Source organism: Colias croceus, chromosome 20 (assembly GCF_905220415.1).
Source record: "Colias croceus chromosome 20, ilColCroc2.1".
Taxonomy (NCBI): domain Eukaryota; kingdom Metazoa; phylum Arthropoda; class Insecta; order Lepidoptera; family Pieridae; genus Colias; species Colias croceus.
In genome coordinates, this window is record NC_059556.1 from 7418843 (window position 1) to 7438824 (window position 19982).

Below are 19982 nucleotides of genomic sequence, written 5' to 3' on the forward strand. Positions count from 1 at the left end.
CTAGTCCCTTTGCTAGCAGCAATATATAATGATTATATAAGAGGAAAGATTTGAAGATAGCAAATAGTAATGTTATTTCTAGCACTGGCGAATTAATAACACCTGTTTTGTATCTTATGCCTCGCTTTTCTGTGAATAGTAAACAACGTAATCTTTCTGATAATTCGTAATATAAACCGACTTTTATACAATAAGGATAGTGTTTAAGAATCTTTCTAAAAATCTATCAATATTTTACTTTTAATTGTGGAGATTTAAATTGCAATTTATAGGATGTGCATGATGTAGTTTCCTCCTGGCATCGTACCTCCCCACCACAACATACATTAAGACTGTGCTCCCCACACTATATATATAAGGTTTCTCTCTCTAAATTCTTATCACAAGATGTTTACCAAGTACCCACATACATATTGACAAATTCGCAAAAACCCACGCTTATCAGAACATATTTGTTTAGGGTCGAATCGAGATGACTCGCACATTGCCATCACTGCAAATGTTTACCGACTTTTGATAAAGAGTATTTGTTGAGCTCTCGTTAATGTCACAGAATCGTAAAACGAAAATAAGTTAATGCCACACAACTTGCGGGGGATCTTGAAATAGCATATTATGAGTAAGGAATATAGTTTCTTTTATTTAGGGGTTTTTGTATTTTCAAAAAATACTGTAAATACAAAGTAATAGCAAGATTTTTTTTTAGGATAACAACACCATCAAACCATCTATCTATCAATAGTGATTAGTGACGACCCATAGCTAATCTATGTTTTTAAAATGATTTGATATATTTTTGGTAATTGTATCGATTAAAAAATGTAGATAAAAACAAACAATAATCTTCTTGATATCGCATAATAACTGATCCGTAACTACATAATATACTAATATAGATTATAGACATACACATTTTACATAGGTACCTACACATACATATTATAGATTTTATCGTCTGTTAATTTATATTACATTTTATACAAATAATAAATAATTATCATGAATATCTAAAAGCCTTTCATGAAACACTAATAGCTATAATAATCCACATCTAAGTAAATTACAATTTACATGTCATAAGTTAATTTACATAAACCAAGCTGATTGGACCAAGCAATGTAAATTATAAATATGACGTCCGGTAACGACCAATGAGAATAGACCCCCACCCTTCCGATCAAAGCGAAGGATATGTACGTCGTGAAGGAAAACTAAAGGCCACGTTAGATTGGTCATTTATATAATTGTCTATGCATCCGGGCCCTAATGAGGACCAAATGAGAGGGTGAACATGCGACAATCGATTGCGCCCGTGACGTAATTACATTTTCCGCTGTGAGATTTTTGTTTATGGCCATTATCATTTGAATTTCGAATTTGATTTTTTTTTAACCTTATGACGAAAAAAGTTAATGAACGTTATTTAAATATTTAGTCTGTGATAGAACATTTTTGAATATAGAAATTAGAATTGATGAAGACATAAAGAATGTTTGTTTAAATTCTAGCTATGTTTCAATTTAACCGTCACGATTCGGTCGTAAAACTCTATCCACGGCAACGGAGTAAAGAAAGTTGCATTTTGCATACAATCGCATTTGCATAAATATTATTATGCAATATTTTCATACTGCAACTCAGGGTACAATCAAATACAATCAAACACACGTAACCATTTCCAATGCCAAAATCATCGTTCAAAAATGGATTTGACATTTGTATGCAGATCGTAACGTTAAACTTTAAATTCTTTGCGTGACTTTAAATTTTTGTTAATATATCAAAGACGGATGTTAGAAGAATATTTAATTCACCCAATTGATATTGTTAATGTTAATAAAAATTCAATGAGTGTTTTGGTCCATTGTTAGCATTGTTTTTTGGTTTTACTAGTGATTTTTAAAAATGGCGACCAGATCTTTTTGTATGATTTAGCACTTCCTAACAATAACGTCTATATCCGGTTATTATCGTTGATGCATGTTTAATAACTGCTGTATATGAATACAGATGAGTTTTTGGAAAAATTTCAACCGCAATTACTGTCAAATTATTGTATTGTTTCGTTATGACAGCATGTTGAAATTTAATTTTACATTTATTTTTATTATTAACCCTAGGAATTGAACACCACTTAGCGTTAAAACATCACAAATTTTTAAAACATTAAACATCAGAAAGTAAATTCTAATTAAGTACTAAAAATTTCTAATTTTAAACTATAAAATATAGATTAAAAATTATAGAAACATGCAAATATGCAAATGCTTTTTAAACTTACCCAAAACGATGTCCCTGGCTGAAACGCCTGCCAAAATGGCAAACGTCAAAGTGACAGCGATAGGCAGTTCGCGCCAAAACGCAATGGCGGCGCGCTTCATGTTTCACTCAGAAGCTCAACTCGTCTTGTTGGGATCCATTAGCCTCTGAAACAATGAAACATGCTATTTGAACCCTTTTTGTCCTCATACACATACCCGCTTTGTGAGCAGTTATTTCTGTAGAAATTCATAGAATATTTGCGCCGTAATTTAGATCGTCTGCGATGTAAAAAGGTTTTGCTGTGCCTAAGGGCCACTTGCAGCAAAATTTTTAAAATCTTGATTCTATTAAAACTAGATTTAGTTCTTAAACCCGGTTTAACTTAAATCTCATCGGTGTTGTCTTGCACGTCCTAAAATTACGTTCGATTTAACTAAATCAAGATTAAGCCCATCATTCACTCACCATTCATTCCTTACGTTCCGTTGTTATGTCAAGCGTGATTTCGTGTACAAAAAAACGTGCTTCCTGTCACTTGTCAGTGTCAGTTTTGTTTTAAGTTTTAACGTTCCCGTTATTCTGTGTTGTGTTTCCGAGTTTGTTTGCGATTGTGCGGTGTGCGTGTTATTTTTAAATACATATATCAAATTGTGCTGTAGTATGAACAATATGATGAAGAAATCCAGGGGACCTAATTTTTCTACTGCGGAAATAATGCATCTTTTAAAGCTAGTAGAAAAATACCCCATAATAGAAAATAAAAGAACAGATGGGGCTACAGCAAAAGACAAGCAAATGGCTTGGCAAAGGTTAACTGCTGAGTACAACTCCCAAACTAATTTCTCCCCCAGAACGGCAGACAAACTGTTGTCTTGTTACAAAAACCAAAAAGTTAAAGTGAAAAAGATGCACTCTAATGAAAAAATGGCTATCAGAGGTAAGATATTCATTAGTTGTACCTACCAATTAATTCCATAATACACTTAAAAAATAAACAATTTAAAATTAATCTATTATTTTTTTAGCACCTTTGCTACTCAATGCAGTGGAAGAGTATGGGCAGGACTGGAACCAGGTTGCACAGGCAACAGAAGCAAGCAGTTTAGACTGTAAAAATACATTCGAGGAGTTGGTAAAGGATGCAAAAAGAGAAGAAGCTTTACATAAAAAAGAAATTAATCGTACAGGTAAGTGTTCAGAATACTGTTAGCAGTGATGCATACTGCTTTGTTTGTTGACAGATAATTTCAAAAAGATGTTGTTTACAGGAGGAGGTCCACCTCCAGAGTCATCTGGTAGCCGTGACCCTGTAATTGAAAAGGTCAAAACAATAATTGGACCCTCACTGGAAGGGCTATACACTATTTATGACGGAGATGCAGAGTTTATGAAGGAGCAGCAAGAGTCAGCATCCATTAATACAGAGATGCAACCGATAGATATGATAGTAGTTGACTCACCACAGGTAGAAAATGGTAAGGTTCTTTGATATTATCACTGCATCAACCCTGATGAATAGATTTGCAGTGTGCAAATAATCTTAGCACCCATACATTAAGTGAATTGAATACAGACATCATTTTAAAAGAATTTAACAATATGTAATATTATTTCAGGCAATGATGACAAAAAAAGGTTAAATATTATGAAAAGGAAGGTAGACCCAAGTCTGGAGTCATTGAGAAAAGGTAAAATTACAGAGTAATTATTTTCATAACACTCATTAAAGACAGTTTTTCTATGAGAGTGGTTTGTTAACAATTTTCACAAGTCTTTTTAACTTTACAGGAAAGAAGCAAAACGTATCTCATTCTTTCAAAGAGTTAGCAGAGGATAAGAAGGACCTGGTGAAAGCCCAAAAAGAACTGGCTGAACTTCAAATTGAACATCAGAAGATATTAATTAAATTAGCTCAAGAAAAACTGCAATTTGAAGAGAAAAAAAATAAAATGGAGCTGGAATATCTCAAAGAAAAATATGCATTAGAATTAAATAAAAAACAATGAATTTATTTATTTTTTATTTTGTTTTGTATTTATCCATCTAATTATAATCTTGCAAAATATTCATTAATTAATAATGTTCGTTCAATGTTGCCGGCTATACTTCTGGACAAAGTTCTGGAGTTTGTTGGTATTGCTATTGGTATATCATGTATATGTGGTATATCTTCATCTGTAGGTGGTTCTGAATCCTTTTGTAAAATTGCAATATTATGTAGAACTGCAGTAGCAACAATGATACCTGTAAAATGATAAGTGAGATATTTTATAAATAAAGGTCAAAAAATGTATAGCAAGGTAACATAGATGCAGCAGACTGCAATTACAAATGTATAGAACTCGGCTAAGCAAACCAAGCTGATTTGATTTTAGCTCTTGGTCTGCAACCCGCTAAGGTATGGAAATAGTTTTACCTGGCACTCTTCGTAATTTAACATTTATTCCTTTTGAAAGAATAGGGAATCTTCTCTTCCAAATACCAAACGTTCTCTCTATTACATTTCGAGTTCTTATTTGAGACTCCTGGTATAATTTTTCACCTCTTGTACTAGGTGTATTTTCAGGCAGTGGTGTCATCATGTATCTGGTCTGAGAATAACCACTATCCCCAACCAATAATTTTTCATTGTAAACTCCCTGAAAAGTAGTAAGTAACAGCATTTAAAATTGCGTGTGAAATTCAGTTTGTAGTACTTTCCTTAGATGAATAATAAAAATTTACTTCAATAGTATTTAATATTTATTAATGTTAATTTCTGACATACATTAGGTAAGTAATGTTATAATAAGAGAGTGGTGCCAGATAGTGCAGATATATTTCACTTAATTTTTTAATATTGGATGAAAATACCTACTTGAACAAAGTTTCTCTTTTGTGCACAGTTGTCCCAAATGTTAGCATCGTGTACTGAACCATGCCAACGAGCCACTACATCTAGGAAAAGTAAATTAGCCGAGCATATGCACTGGGTATTAATGGAAAAATAGCCCTTTCGATTCCTATAAATTTCAGCATAATCACCACCTGTTGATAAGAGAACATGTTACATATTATATAATCTGGATATTTAATATTTATAGACATGCAAACAAAAACAGAACAAAGATATTTCAACATACCCGGAGATAAAATTTTTATATGTGTACAATCTATAGCACCAATACAACGGGGAAATTTTGCTATATCATAAAACTTTGCCACAACATTGTTTTGTTCATCAACAGTAACAGGCATTTTAATAAACTCTGAATATAAAGAAGCAATTGCATGTGTTACTCGATGCAATATTCTACAGGCAGTGGACTCATGAGCTCCAATAACATCTCCACAAGCTGTTAATTGACTACCAGTAGCATAATATCTCAGGGTGCATAGAAGCTGGTTCATTGGGGATACAGCATTTCTGAAAAAATAAAATGAAGTTTGGGTTCGAGTGTCGTTTGGTATTTTTAGGTATTAATAGTATTTTTACCCATACATTTTATTTAGGTTAGTTGAAGGCGGATGGATTCTAGTCTAGTAGGTACATGTTTATTCACAGCTTACCTGTTGAAAGTATTTGGAAAATTATGAATAATTTTATCAAGCAGGAATGTTGCACTGCGTTTACTTAACCGGAATCTTTTCAAGAATTCGTCATCTCGTAACGTGCTATATAAATCACTTCCATTATAGACTCTTCGAGAGAAAAACGGGGTTTCTAAATATTGCACGATTAGCTCGTCATCGTCTGATAACAAATCATTATCATTGTACGCCACTGTTAAAGCTAATAAATCCATTTTCACGTAATAAAAGAAAGAACAAATCTACAATAACGTTATCTGTCAATAAAATCGAGATTTAACAACTATAAACCGACCTACACGCCGGTTTAACTTTGACGCCAATTTAAATCGAGATTTTAAGCTAAATCATAATGAGCAAGACGTTAAATCAGATGTAGACCTAAATCGAGTTTTTGTTTCAGTAAATCTCGATTTAAAGTATTGCTGCAAGTGGCCCTAAATTGTTCAAATGCTTGTAGCATTTAATTCTTACCTAAAATCCTGGATTTACTTCAACTCTGAAGCTATAATTAGTTGTATCCTTGGAATAATTAGTTTCTAAATTGAGTGCTGCAAATGAACGTAGACAATAAGTCATAATATGTTGTTAGCTACTAAGAAATATGTTTTGCAACAATGTTACCGACCATCTGGTGAATGTCCAAAAATAGACCTACTTACCCAGGCAATAAAATTCAAAACGTAACGGACATAAAACAGTAAGCACTGATATACGGGGTGCGTGAAATGCAATAACCGTCAAAACGCAATCCCTTTATTTCTGGCTTGAGGTACATAATTTACTGGTAAATTTCAAGTTCTTCCTTTACGCATATGAAGTGCATAAGCGTTAAGCAATTTATCAATCTTTCCTTTCCTAATTCCATCGTCGATAAATCTGATCTCATGCTTATAAGCTAACGTTCCTTTTCCACTATCCAGTTTATGAAAGTAGTAGAAACAGAAGCGTAGATTAGCAACAGTAACAAAAGCGATGATCCAATAAAACGTAGGTATTACGATAATAGTACCAGAATAACCAGAGATTCCTGAACTTCTAAATGTTCCATCAACGATCGACTAAATCCAGCGAGCAGTTAAAAAACTGTTATTTAAAGTATTTATTTTTAATGATGACCACAACACATTTTGATTCCGCATTCACATGATTTTGACTTAAAACTCATCTGATTAAGATATAAAATTGCGTGCATCATTAAATGGGACAGATTCAAAAGTACGTGACGTTGTGAGGAAATTTTTAATGCATTTTCTGCATTCGGATAATTTTAAATATAATCTCTGGTCCGGAGTTCATTGGCACCGTATAAAATTAAGCATTAAATAAACAGAGTATAAAATAACGCTGCATTTGATACAGTGACATACAAGGGGTTGATTAAATGATGTATTTTGGATTAGTCACAACACGTGTGGCATGCTGAAGGTTTTACAGTTAAAAGTACGTAATTAGAAACCCTTTAGAGTTTGGGTAGGTTTATCTACCGTTGGTCTTATTCAAATAATACATTCAACTTTTTTCATATACTTTCGTATTATTTTGTAATTTTAAGAAAAATATTACTCTAAAGCAGAGAAAAACCAATCTTAACTGCGTAGCTAGGCTTTTCTTCTAAAGCTAAGATACATTCACTCCGCAGGTATTTCGCTCGTAACTTTTTTATATTGTTATAAAAACACTATAAACACGGTATCTAATGAAATCCAATTAACTATAATAATATTTTCTACGATATTCTAGCGTTAGTTTGAAATAACCGTTGCTAAAAGCATATTATCTATGGTAAAAGATAGTAATTCTCATCGTCATGAGATGAATGTAACAGTACCAAAGCTTGATACTTGAAGTTTAAAATCTGTTCAATGTTACAGTTCACACGTGCCGTAAAATCATATATCATAGCGAGGAAGGGTTACCATTTAAATATGGCCCAGGAATTTGAGGGTAACATTGCTTTTTTATTGTTTTACCCTCGAATGGAAATAGAACTTTCAACGATTCGTTTTCAGTTGATTTATTTTCGTGCCGTGTTTTATAATATGTGGTATAAATAAATGAAGTGTAAATAATTGGGTACAAGGGCGGTGATAGCCCTTTATTAATAGAGAAATATATTGTGTTTGAAATATTCTGTGGGTGAAAGGTTAAAAGCTAATTCGATTAGTACCTACATCTGTGAATTATAGCACGTTTTAGTAGTATAGAAATGTGATAGAAAGAGGAATTTTATATATTTTTCGTATAATTTTTCCTTTTTAGTTATTGCACATGCTTCCAAAATGAGCATTTTATGAAATATTCGACTTGACTGTTAAAGTTGTTAATAGAATAAAGTCGAGAAAATTTCAAACTTTTTTCCCAAAATTTTGAGAGACTAAAAACTGCCAAGCAAAATCAGGTTTAGTTTCTCTACTCACTAAAAAATCCCCACTTTTTTATCAACTTCAGTTCGTTCATTGGTTTTTATTGTATGCATAACGCAGAACATTGGTGCAAGTAAAATAAACAATAATTATATAACAAAGTAGTTGTTCCGACGCGCCGCCAGATGGCGGGCGTGGCTGTTTTTATTTTAATATTCCTGAGCTGTTCCTCATAGAGGGTGTTTGAAGTTTTCATTTTAATTATAAATTAATTTAATTTAATTATTTCATACTGTGATGATGTACTTTGTGAGGTTCTACAGTTGCTAAAGTAATTATTATGTCTACCATAGATATTCTTTCATTCGACTATTCTAATAATTTGGTCTCTTAATTTTTATTAAGATAGGTATATCTATGTAGTTATATCAGCATGATTTAGGCTGAGTGTAATTTTCGGAAGGTATTTAATACGAGAAATACTAATTGATTCATATTACATAATATTTAGATGTTGCTTAAAGCTGGTAGATAGGTACACAGAAATAGGCCGCACAAAAAACTATTTTATAAGTAAAGATGCAAGGTTACAAGCGTAACCTTGCAAGGTTAGAACAATTAAGTAACATAATAAATTATTATCATTTGCACTTATATCACACGTTGAATGTACTTTTGTGGTCGGAATGAATTATTTATAATTTATTATTCTCAATAATATATTATTACAAAACCACAAACCGCTAAAACCTCAATTACACCTTTTATACCTTTTCATTGATAAAAATGTCATCACATTGCTCTTTTTAATACCTTGTAGCATTTGGAATACTAATAACGTATTTAAATAATAAATTATACAATTGAAGAGGTGTAGGTAGTAATTCTTATTGCGGTTTGGTATTAACCTTACTATTTTTTATCGCAAATAATGTTCAATTTGTAATTTTGTATACAGTAACAACTAAGATGTGCGTTATGCAGTATGCACCCATTACTAAGCTAAAATTATATTCAATTTAAAAAAAATATACACTATGAAAAAGAAATCCACATTATTTTAAGCCTATCCAAATATAAAATTGACAAAATTTGCAAATTTGTTATTCTCGACTTGCGTGTAATTTTGCACAAAATAAACTACCATATCCAAAAGCACAAAACACGCGTTCATTTATAAACCACTGTAGCCAGTAACTAGCGCAAGTCGTAGCGAGTCAACATCCTGTGCAATGAACACGTGCTGTAAACTTCCTGCACACCTTTTTGTTTGACGAAAAAACGTTTGTATTTGTATGTTGGATGCGGCAGTTTTAGTTTTTAATGCTAGTTGATAAAATGCGCGCGAATTGGGATGCGTTGTTTATTTGATATATCAAACTTTTTTTTATTTAATTTACAACGTGTAGATAGTAGACCTTTTATAGGATTTATAAAATTCAGTTTAAAAGAGATATTTGATCGAGGAAAACGGGGTGTAGTCTGTAGATACAACATCTTATATCTTATACAATACTTAGGTGCATCTTAAAAATAAATAGTAAAAAATTCAAAGACATTCAGTTCAGGTGTTATATCCGTAATATTTTAAATTATTTATTATTATTTAATGCATAACAACTACCAAATATATTATGTAACTTAACACACATTGTTTATTAATCATTAGTAATTAGTATTATTAATTAACCCATTGATCCCCAAGCGGCCCTATCGGTCCCAGACACAATAGATTTTCTATTGTGTCTGTGGTTCCGGGGCCTGAGTTATATGGATTTTCTCCTTTATAATTTAAAGCAGGTAAAATTCAAAATACCTACAGTAAATCTAAAAATAATACGAAAACAAGAAACTGCATTGAGCTTGCGATTCCGCCCTTGACCGTAGTCTTATCTCTTGAGAATAAACAATGCGTATATTATCTCGAAAACACGCATTCATGTTTGCATTGATATATTGATGTTACAGCTTTAACGAGAAACTGTCCTTTCGTATAAAAACTATTTTTTTATTTTTATTTTATCAATGAAACGAGACTTGCATGCACATTTTTTTTGGAGAAAATGAACATGGAACAAATTAATTCCAAAAACATTATGAATAAATTCGCTTGCTGTTGAAATAAAATTGTTGGTATTATTATTACAAAACTCCAAATGCAAAAATTAAATGACACACTATTATATAATAGCATTTCCGAAAAATACTTTCAATATATTTTTCACTAAAATTAGTTCCCGGTCGGCCCGGCTAATGGTAATACCATTAATAACATTTGATTTAATATATGGGTACAATTATTTACCCACAACAAACCGCATGAATAAATGACTCGTTTTTTCACATATTGTATCGACAATACCCACGCACAACACTAACCATTAATCTATAATTGACATCGGGACAGACCAATTGATTTATTTATATTTAAGAAGGGTTGTACTTCAATAAAGTGCTTGTGTTTTTGAGTGCTACACATTGCTACTTGATAACTTTGAACTTAGTGTACCATTTAGATTGTCGTAGATAATGAGTTGAGTTTGTTCAAAATATTTTTCAAGTGAGATCTTTTAAAGAAATGTAAAGTTACGTTTGTACCAGTAGCATAATACATATTCAAAATAACGATTCATTAATTATCGATGTAGATGTCTATATGAACCTCGGCTAACCAGTATTTGTAGAATTTTCCGGTCAGCGTTAGATATACAAAATATTTTATACTTTATATTATTTGCCAACCAAATCTTATACAAGAAACGTAGTTTAAATTCTAGAACGTTTTATAAACACTAAAATAAACAAATCCGTGACGTTTTCATTTTAAACTTCCATTCAAACAATAGTTTTCCAAGGAATTGCCCAGCAGAAACGTATTGTTTATCGAATTCGTCCAAATTGTCTTCAGAACAGAATCAATAAGGAACATGTGAATAATTTAGTTTCAAAAGAAATTAATGGATATCTCAGTAAACGTTATCCGTACGTAGAAACATTACGTCTAAATATAAAACATTCTTTGAAATTACTCAGTATTCACATGCTGTACAGGAATTGTAAATCGAATGCATATATCAGATGACTGATAAGTAAGATTAGTAGTTATTTACATAGCCTGAGATTGTTTTTGACCCGCGGTTTCTTCTGCGTTGAACATAAAACAGAACATTTACACTATGACTCTAACCTTCATAATATAATATAGATTTACGTGTATATTGAGTTTATCCTTGATAAAATATAATAAGGTCTATTATAAGACAGTCATGTAAACAAAACATTTTCATCTAAAAGATATGTGTGACGATAGACGTGGAAAGATCACCCTAAAATACACACGAGAAAGCGACTTTCCTACTGCGTAATTTTTATAATAGGTACATTCATACTAATATTATAAATGCGAAAGTAATCAATCACGCCTAAACTACTGAACCAATTTTCATAAAATTTGGTATGTAGATATTTTGATACCCGAGAAAGGACATAGGCTACTTTTTATCCCGGGAAAATGACGCTATCCCGGAAATCCCACGGGAACGGGAACTGTGCGGGTTTTTCTTTAACTGCGCGTGCGAAGCCGCGGGCGGAAACCTAGTTTAAATATATATTATAGGTACCTAATATAAAATATAGATACATATCGATATCATACAATATCGCGGAAAACCGGTTAAAACATACATTACCGTCACATTAAAACTACGTCGCATTATCTTCATCTAATTTTATGTACGCGGTCAAATCTTGGACGCAATACGCTATTTTCGTATTGTATATAATATGGTGCTTCGTTTACATCGTCTAGTAGCTAAGTAATGCTGTTACTAACTGTATTCATCTGAAGCGGATTTGTTTATGATTTGATAATGTAAAGAACATTACTAAATGGGATACATATTCCAATTATACCATCTCTACCAATTTAATTGCATCATATTTTGAATAGCATAAGTTTCAAAATACAATTTAGGAACTCAATTTCAATGTCATATATGTACTCAGCCGAGTAAAAGGAGAAATCACGCTGGACTTATTTTATTTAAAATAAACTTATTTTTCATACAAGGTTATCAAAATTAAAACTAAAAAAATATTTCCAAAATTGTCTAGCTTAAAATTTGTGGCCATTACTAGCTTTGGTAAAGCAACTGAATCATTGTACACTTATTACTCTACCAGTGAATGCTTTAAACTATTAGGTGTAATAGTGACTAACACTGTAGCAAGTAACTCGCGTAAACAAACGACCGAACTGCTGTTTTCAATCTGTTCATGGGATCTGCAAAATCGTAGCCCAAATAATACTGCCGAGTTATGACCTGATAATAGCCCTGTGTATATTTAGTTTTTCACTAAACACTTAGTAAATTCAAATACATACTTTCAGTTTACTACGCTGTCTTAATTTTTCACTATTTTGTAATTATAAATTATTTTGATCAATTTCATAAAATATTTTTTTCGATTTTGCCTTTATATATATTGTATTAGTGTTTGGACTTTATTGTAGAAACTACACCCACCAAAAATTTGATTTGTATCGGTCCAGCATCAAATACATTGCAACCCTTGCTAATAAACAATGCTATTTCTGTAAACGATACACAATAACAAAGAGCTTTACAAATTGACCGTTTAACTTGCTTCCAATTACAAACTATTATCTAAAATATTCGCTACAAACCCCCATTTCCCACAAACACATAAATACACATTTAATTCTCCATTGAAACCCCATAAAATCATTGTAACAAAAAACTTCCGTACACGTTTATATACAAAACTATGGAAAGAATATCCCCCCCATACGCAAAGTTAATAATTTTTAAATCAACGCTAAATTTACTAGTGATGTTCGAAATAATATTTAATATCGACTATATTTAACAATATAATCTGGGTAACACCGGCGATGATTCACATAACCTTGTTTTATTTAAGGTTTGTAAATGTTTATTTTTTCGTGTAAATAACGTGATGTACTTACGATGTATTTCATGGGAACTAATACGAGATAGTTTATGATTTTTTTACATGTCTTTAACATGGTGGTAAAAGAAAATGATTGATACAAAGATATTTTTCCATCTTTGTGTCGAATACTGATTCGCTGTTGTGTTTTTGTGTGTTCTCATTTTTATGAACTATCATCTACCTAAATCTCGAAATCAATCTTTATCTACAAACTTTTTTTCTTATTCAAATAAAATAAATAAATAAATCGCACACAAGCAATTGCGAATCTGTCACATAAATATCGATAAATGTCCTCGCTATCGACAAGTGGACATCACTATAGTGACCCGCGGCGAATCTTTATTCAATTGTAGTGCCCGTTACGTGATGTGAATTGTTCTTGCAAATTGATAATAATTTTGCGAAATACAGCAGTTCTGTGGCAGAGCCAAACTGTGTTGATAAAATCATAGGGTTGTACGTTGTATCGATAACATGTAACTGTATAGTTACGTGTACGAGTTGTTTATTTAAAAATATGAAGTATATTTGCAAATTATATTGATATAATGAAACTGTAAAATATTCAATCGAAAGTATATTAAGAAAGAATATAATATTTTATTGTAATTCGCCAGAACTCACTTCGACGGCATTATTGAAATCGACTGACTAAAAACTGCCATTTCTGTATCAGCTTATTACTACCATAAAAAACCTTTTTCATTCCATAAAACATACACACGCGGCAATTATTTCAACACCTCAAGACTAATGAATGCGAACAAAATTAACTTGCGTCGACTTAATTACGAATTAAATGTGTTTATTTAACCGTTATTCTGTCTACACTCACATAAATTGTGCGTAATTTGTCTGTCAGACATAAATGTACACAAATAATAATATGTATACACATCAATGTATGGTACCTACCTACCTATATACCTACCTATTTATTAAGCGCTACCTAGCAGTAGCTAGTTTGATATGATTTTTTTTAATCTGATTGCAAGAGGCCCTATAGAAATTTAGACCTCTTTGGGTCAAATTCTTTTTAATCTTTGGCACCCGGATAATTACTAAGTTCCATGTGTTATTTGCATTTAAGGTTTCAGCGAAAGCTGTGAAATAATTTATTTTATGAAAAGTTTTTGAGCCCCAAGCGGCCCGATCGGTCCACGACACAATAGATTTTCTATTGTGTCTGTGGTTCCGGGGCCTGAGTTATTACGACAGTTTATATGCACTAATAAAATATCTGAATATAAATAAAATATAATAATACATTTATTCATACTTGAATATTAGGCAAGAAGCTAACAATAAAAGTTCCAATGTAATGTTAAATGAAACCAAACGAATATTTCATAGTTTGTCTTCAAGACCAACTTTTAAAGCAGATCAAAAGTCTTCTTAATATTTAAACCAAATAATAGCAAATATTAAAGTATTGGTTACACACAAATAAACACCAAGCGGATATATCAGATGAATTTATAGCCAACATCACAGAGATTTGAGTGCAATCAAAAAGTGTTGAACATAAATCCTTACACTTTGAGGTTATTTTACAAACAAAATGTCAGGTTAAACTAGTTTCTTGTAAATCAAATTAGTTTTGGTAAATTTAAAGTAGAATATTAAATTTTTGTTTTGGTCCTTTACCAACGGCTTCAGGTATACCCAGATTCAGAAATATAACATGCTCATTTACTTAATTTAAAACCAATTAAAGTACAATATTTTCGATTAAAACAGCTTATACAAGCATTTTAAAAACATTTTATTTAATAAAAGTCACTCATTACTTTTTCATAATTTAAACAAAATCCATTTATTAGTTAAGAAATTACGTATTATAAAACGGGACTAAGCCCAGATTTAACAGACACATCGTTAACAATAACATCCTTTGTGTTAAAAACAAAAGGCGAAATGGATCAGCCAAACGCTTTCTTTAAACCAGACATTAAAAATTAGGTTACTACCTAGTTACTAAAGGAGATGCAGCGGTTCCGTATAATATTCGAAATATGCTACGATTATTTTAGTATTCGCGCCATAAACGCGTAAGGTTTCCTGTAGGGAAGTTAGATAAAACATTAACAACAATAAAATATATACTAGTATATTTTCAAGCAGTGAAATTAATCAATCATATCAAATGTAATGCAGTGCGCATTACATTTGCACACTTTTGACTACGCTATGCTATTGTCAAATAACTTTATACATTTATGAATAGAAAATATAAAACAATTTAATTACCTCAATCAATTAACTAGTTCTTACTTAAAAGAATATTAACTATTAATAATAAATATGTAATTGAAAAGAATAACTAGAGAAGTATTTCACCAATGTCTATACCAGGATCTTAGGTTATTTAAAACAATTATGTGAACATTATATAATACATGGAAGATTATATGGCGCTAATAGTCCTTTATTCATCCTTAATTACTACAAAACAATCTACTACATAATTCATCTGTATTCTACATGTTGCAATAAGTCATCGTAAAGTATTTTCTGTAGATACCTACATTATTTCCAACGGATATAGGTAGTTAGTACCAATAAGGAATTTTTATTGGCTTCATTAAATAAGTTTTCTATTTTATACAGAGTGCTAAAAGGATAAAGAAACAACATAATAGGAACAAAACATACAGAATATTTCAATAAAATTTGAATATTTGTATTAGTTCAAAAAATCGATTTCATTGACGTTATAAAACAAATATAGCCTTTATAAAACAAGGATCACAACATATCTAAAATACAATTAACCCATATACCTCCACTAGTACTCAAAGTGTACACAAAATAGATAATTGACCAGGGGACCCTAAAATCGTAACAATAGGGGCGTACGTAGGTGGACCAGCATAGATTAGTTAAATGCGGCTACTTCACTTGATAGTTCATGTTTACTTCTAAACCTCTTCAGATTGCTATGAATAGACACACTTGAGGTGATTCGTTTTATTATGTGCTCGAATACTTTTAACTGATGGACTACTGCACCTAAGTACATGGTGGATTTTATAGTTAAACTTTTATAGTTTAGAATAATTTATATTCATACAAATTAAATAGATCAGACGAAATTTAACATAAACTTCTTATTTTAATTCTGGAAATTGAAACCATATAAAATTTTTCAAAGAATAATTAGTTTTGATCCTTTATGTCTGATGTTAGGTATAAAACATTTTTAACACTTTGTAAAATAATTTAATTTAGTAATTTTCTCTATAGGTATGCATTATGCAAGTTTAGTTGGGTGTATCAATAATTAAAGTCGGTAATTTCAAACGCTCCTCCAATGAATTAATATGTGATACAGCGTGATATTAAATATTGTTTACCTATTCATCCCTCGCACAGATCTTACGTTTTTTAACAAAGAACTATTTCTCAGAAGGCGGCCTTATTCCCGATTCATTTCACGACCATACCGGGACAAAACATTACAATACTGAGATAAAATCTCATTGGACAATAGCTGGTGATAAGTCCGACACCTCGTTGGAAATTATTTATACGGCAACACCTAATAAATTCCCTTTTTTTGATTTTCATCGAATCGACAGGAAGAAGTGATAATATCGAATGCGAAATATGGGAAGCGACATAAAATTTTGAATTATTCAAACTTTATACGGACATGTGATAAAAATAAATGTTTTTAAACATATAGGTACTAATATTATATTATTTCATATTTTTTTAATAAATAGTAACAAAGTACAGACTGTGAGTCGGATGCATCACGCTGCGTCAGCGTGCAAGGAAAGAGACAGAAACGAATAAAAAATGGAAATGGATTGCCATAAAAATTCAACAGACTAAAAAGTCCAAACAGATGAAATTGAACAAATAAATTCACTTTAATTACCCTTCGCTTTAAGATTTTCCGTTGCCTGACAGGCAAGGATCCAATTCCCACAAACATGCGAGACGCGGCCCAATTCTGGTCTCAAAAACGTAATAACACGCCGTCAATCCAGCACAAATGTGACAGGCATTAGCATTCCCCACATTCGTAATGAATTCTCGGATCTTGTCGTGACAAAATTCTTTCTTGTTAATCGAACGGTTTACTGAATAGCGCCTCGAATTTTAAAACCTCGTGTGTGGCGTTTTATTCATTCAGTGAAAGTTCGTACACGTTACATTGAATTTCGTTTTATATTCAAACGCCAGCTTTATTTATGTTAGCCGACTGAACAATACCAAGTAAGACGTTAATGTTAATGAAGGAATCATCGAGATTAACCGCAACTTCATTAGAATTTGACGATTAACTGAATCTAAAAATTAACTCATTAATTAAAATGTGTAACGACGCGTAAGGAAACAAAAGGACTTCCCTTAAGCCTTTCACAACGTTACCCCCGATCAGGATAAGAATTCATTAACATTATTTGAATACTATGTATAGTAAATTAAACCAACAAGAGTGCAAAACAAGGTCCTAGATAGCCAGCAAGACAAACATAACTAAAACGACATTTAATTAACAAATTCAATTAACAATGCTGCAAACGCTCGGTACCGGTTACTAACGGCGCACTCTTATATGGGGAGCGATTAATATTTACAAGGTGTTCTTCATCGTCTTTGCACATGTTAAATACCTTCGATACAAAGCCGTGTTACTTCGGGAGTTCCGCAGGGTTCTATTCTTGGACCACTTGTAACGTGCAACTTTTTATAATAATTCTGATAATATTTTTTGTCTTTATCTTGAAATAATATTGCAATAAGTTTTATTTTGTACTCGGGATTCACACTATTTTAAAAAGAAATTACTCATAGGTCGATCTTAGTTTTGTCAAATTGGTTGAAGAAAATTTTTAATTACCATTGTGTCCACTAGCGGAGAAATCGAATAAGAATACGGTATCTTTTCCATGCAGATCTTATTTAAGTAAATTAAATGGATTTATTTGCATAATTGACACAAGGCGAACCTTTAGTGACCCATTTAAACAATACTTCGATTTAATTGTTTTATTTTCGATTTTCGCACGTTCTGCTGCAGCAGATTAACAGATTTCAAGATATGAAAAAAGATTATACAGTAAAATATCATCACTTGAATTTACTTTGTCAAAAATGTTCCTAGCAATGAGCCTTTTTCAAGTCAATGACTTAACACAACCGGAAGCTTCGATAATATTCCACTAGCCACCACGAATATAGATGATTGACTGCTATAAGACGCTCTTCAAACATTCACCGTCTCTTTCACACGTTCCCAATTAAGGAAGGTACGAATAGGACAGATGTCGATAGAATGCACTCCACGTACGAGGAAGCGGGAATGATTTCTGATGTCAGTATAGAAATATTAAACGTGCTCACTCAACGGCAAATGAAGTAAAATTTGAATATTCCATCGCATCCATAGCGTTCGCCATTATCATATCCGAGTGGATTGTTATGTGATTTTTAACCCGGGGTGTAATGCGCATGGAAATGATGTAAGATGCTGATGCACTTCGCATATAAAAAGTTTTGATTATAGGGCATTACTTTTAAAATGAGTTGTATTGATTTGTTGGATGGAATACAAATGATAGGTGTTGAAGAAGGTTGCTTAACATAATTTGCTACTTTAGAGAGTTCTGCATCTTTTTTCAATTTCTTTGTCATGTGTATTTTTGGATGATATTTCATTTATTTGAGATATCATTGAAGCAGATGACATGTTACTAGCCCTAAATGAACTGCATTACATACTGTGCTATGATATGTGCTATGGTCTTACCAAGTTTTTTTAGGGAATTTCGTTAAACTTTTATCTCTCGATCTTTTGCACCCGATCTTTGACCAATACCTTCAGATGTCAACGTCACTTACGAGTGTTACTACTAACTACGTTACAAAAATATTCAAGGAGCGTCAATATAAAACAAGAAGCGCATTCAAATACAATACTTATGAACCACGTGCACTTTACATAACACCATCATAATAAATCGCAACACAAACAATAGCAGTGAACCGTATAATTAGGTAACATTTTACACTTAGGTATTTTAAAAGGACTTTTCAGAAGCTATTGATACAGTTCGCTTCGAAATATTTTTATATGGTTAAGTGTAAATTAATGGTTGAAATGGCTGTTAAGAAATTTTGATTGGGATGTGTTTTGGTAGTGTTTTTTGAGGCGATGTTTAACAGATTAAGACCTAATTGAGTAACTTTTAACATCAATGAGTATTAAAGTTTGCTGCTGGACAAATTTACTTCATTTTCAGTTATTTGTAATGTAAACTATACATTTGTAAGGTATTTGCGTATGAAATAAAGTTAAATAAATACTACATTACCAGTAAAATAACATTTTTATTTTATTCTTCGCCAATTTCATTTGAATAACATTTTGCAAATTACTCTTCAATATCAATACTATAGAACGTGACTTTACTTGTTAAAACTGTTTACTGTCAATATTTATTTACAGCTTTTGTTCAATTTTGATAAGATTTAGGTACCTTACGGAGGTACAAATTACGACGAAAGCTTGCAATATTTATTAATATTTTTAGCTGCTTTAATCCTGGACACACCTCAATATTTAAAAAATACTACAAGTCGACAAATTAAAGGTAAGTATTGAATAAAGCACATAATATCTATATCTATACTTTTTGTTATAATAAACGAATTCAAGGCATTGTAAAAAGTTCGCACGATACAACGTTACCAAATCTCGTAAGACAATACCCTGTCATCGTATTAATTGAAATTTATTACAATTTATACTACTGTATTGAATTGAGAAGGTATTCGAATCAAATTGAA

At 31.6% G+C, this 19982-nt stretch overlaps 3 protein-coding genes across 5 annotated transcripts in view; 1 reads left to right on the forward strand and 2 right to left on the reverse strand.

Annotated features, from left to right (window-relative positions):
* Positions 1-19982, reverse strand: part of LOC123700999 (fibroblast growth factor receptor homolog 1) — a 71178-nt gene that overhangs the window by 42227 nt on the left and 8969 nt on the right. For all 3 annotated transcript variants that reach the window (XR_006752669.1, XM_045648403.1, XM_045648404.1), the window contains exon 2: positions 2282-2426. Coding sequence is in view for 2 of the 3 variants with exons in the window: in XM_045648403.1 (XP_045504359.1) it covers positions 2282-2381 (100 nt within the window). In the remaining variant the exon portion in view is untranslated. The remainder of the gene's footprint in view (positions 1-2281; positions 2427-19982) is intronic.
* LOC123701002 (myb/SANT-like DNA-binding domain-containing protein 3) lies at positions 2947-4354 on the forward strand. The gene is made up of 5 exons (XM_045648406.1): positions 2947-3199; positions 3288-3449; positions 3531-3737; positions 3879-3950; positions 4051-4354. Exons 1-5 carry the CDS (start codon positions 2977-2979, stop codon positions 4266-4268), a joined length of 882 nt encoding a protein of 293 aa, XP_045504362.1. The 5' UTR covers positions 2947-2976; the 3' UTR covers positions 4269-4354.
* LOC123701048 (putative nuclease HARBI1) lies at positions 4310-6191 on the reverse strand. Its single transcript, XM_045648461.1, has 5 exons — positions 5812-6191; positions 5385-5668; positions 5120-5289; positions 4679-4901; positions 4310-4506 (listed from the first exon to the last, which is right to left on the reverse strand). Exons 1-5 carry the CDS (start codon positions 6045-6047, stop codon positions 4310-4312), a joined length of 1110 nt encoding a protein of 369 aa, XP_045504417.1. The 5' UTR covers positions 6048-6191.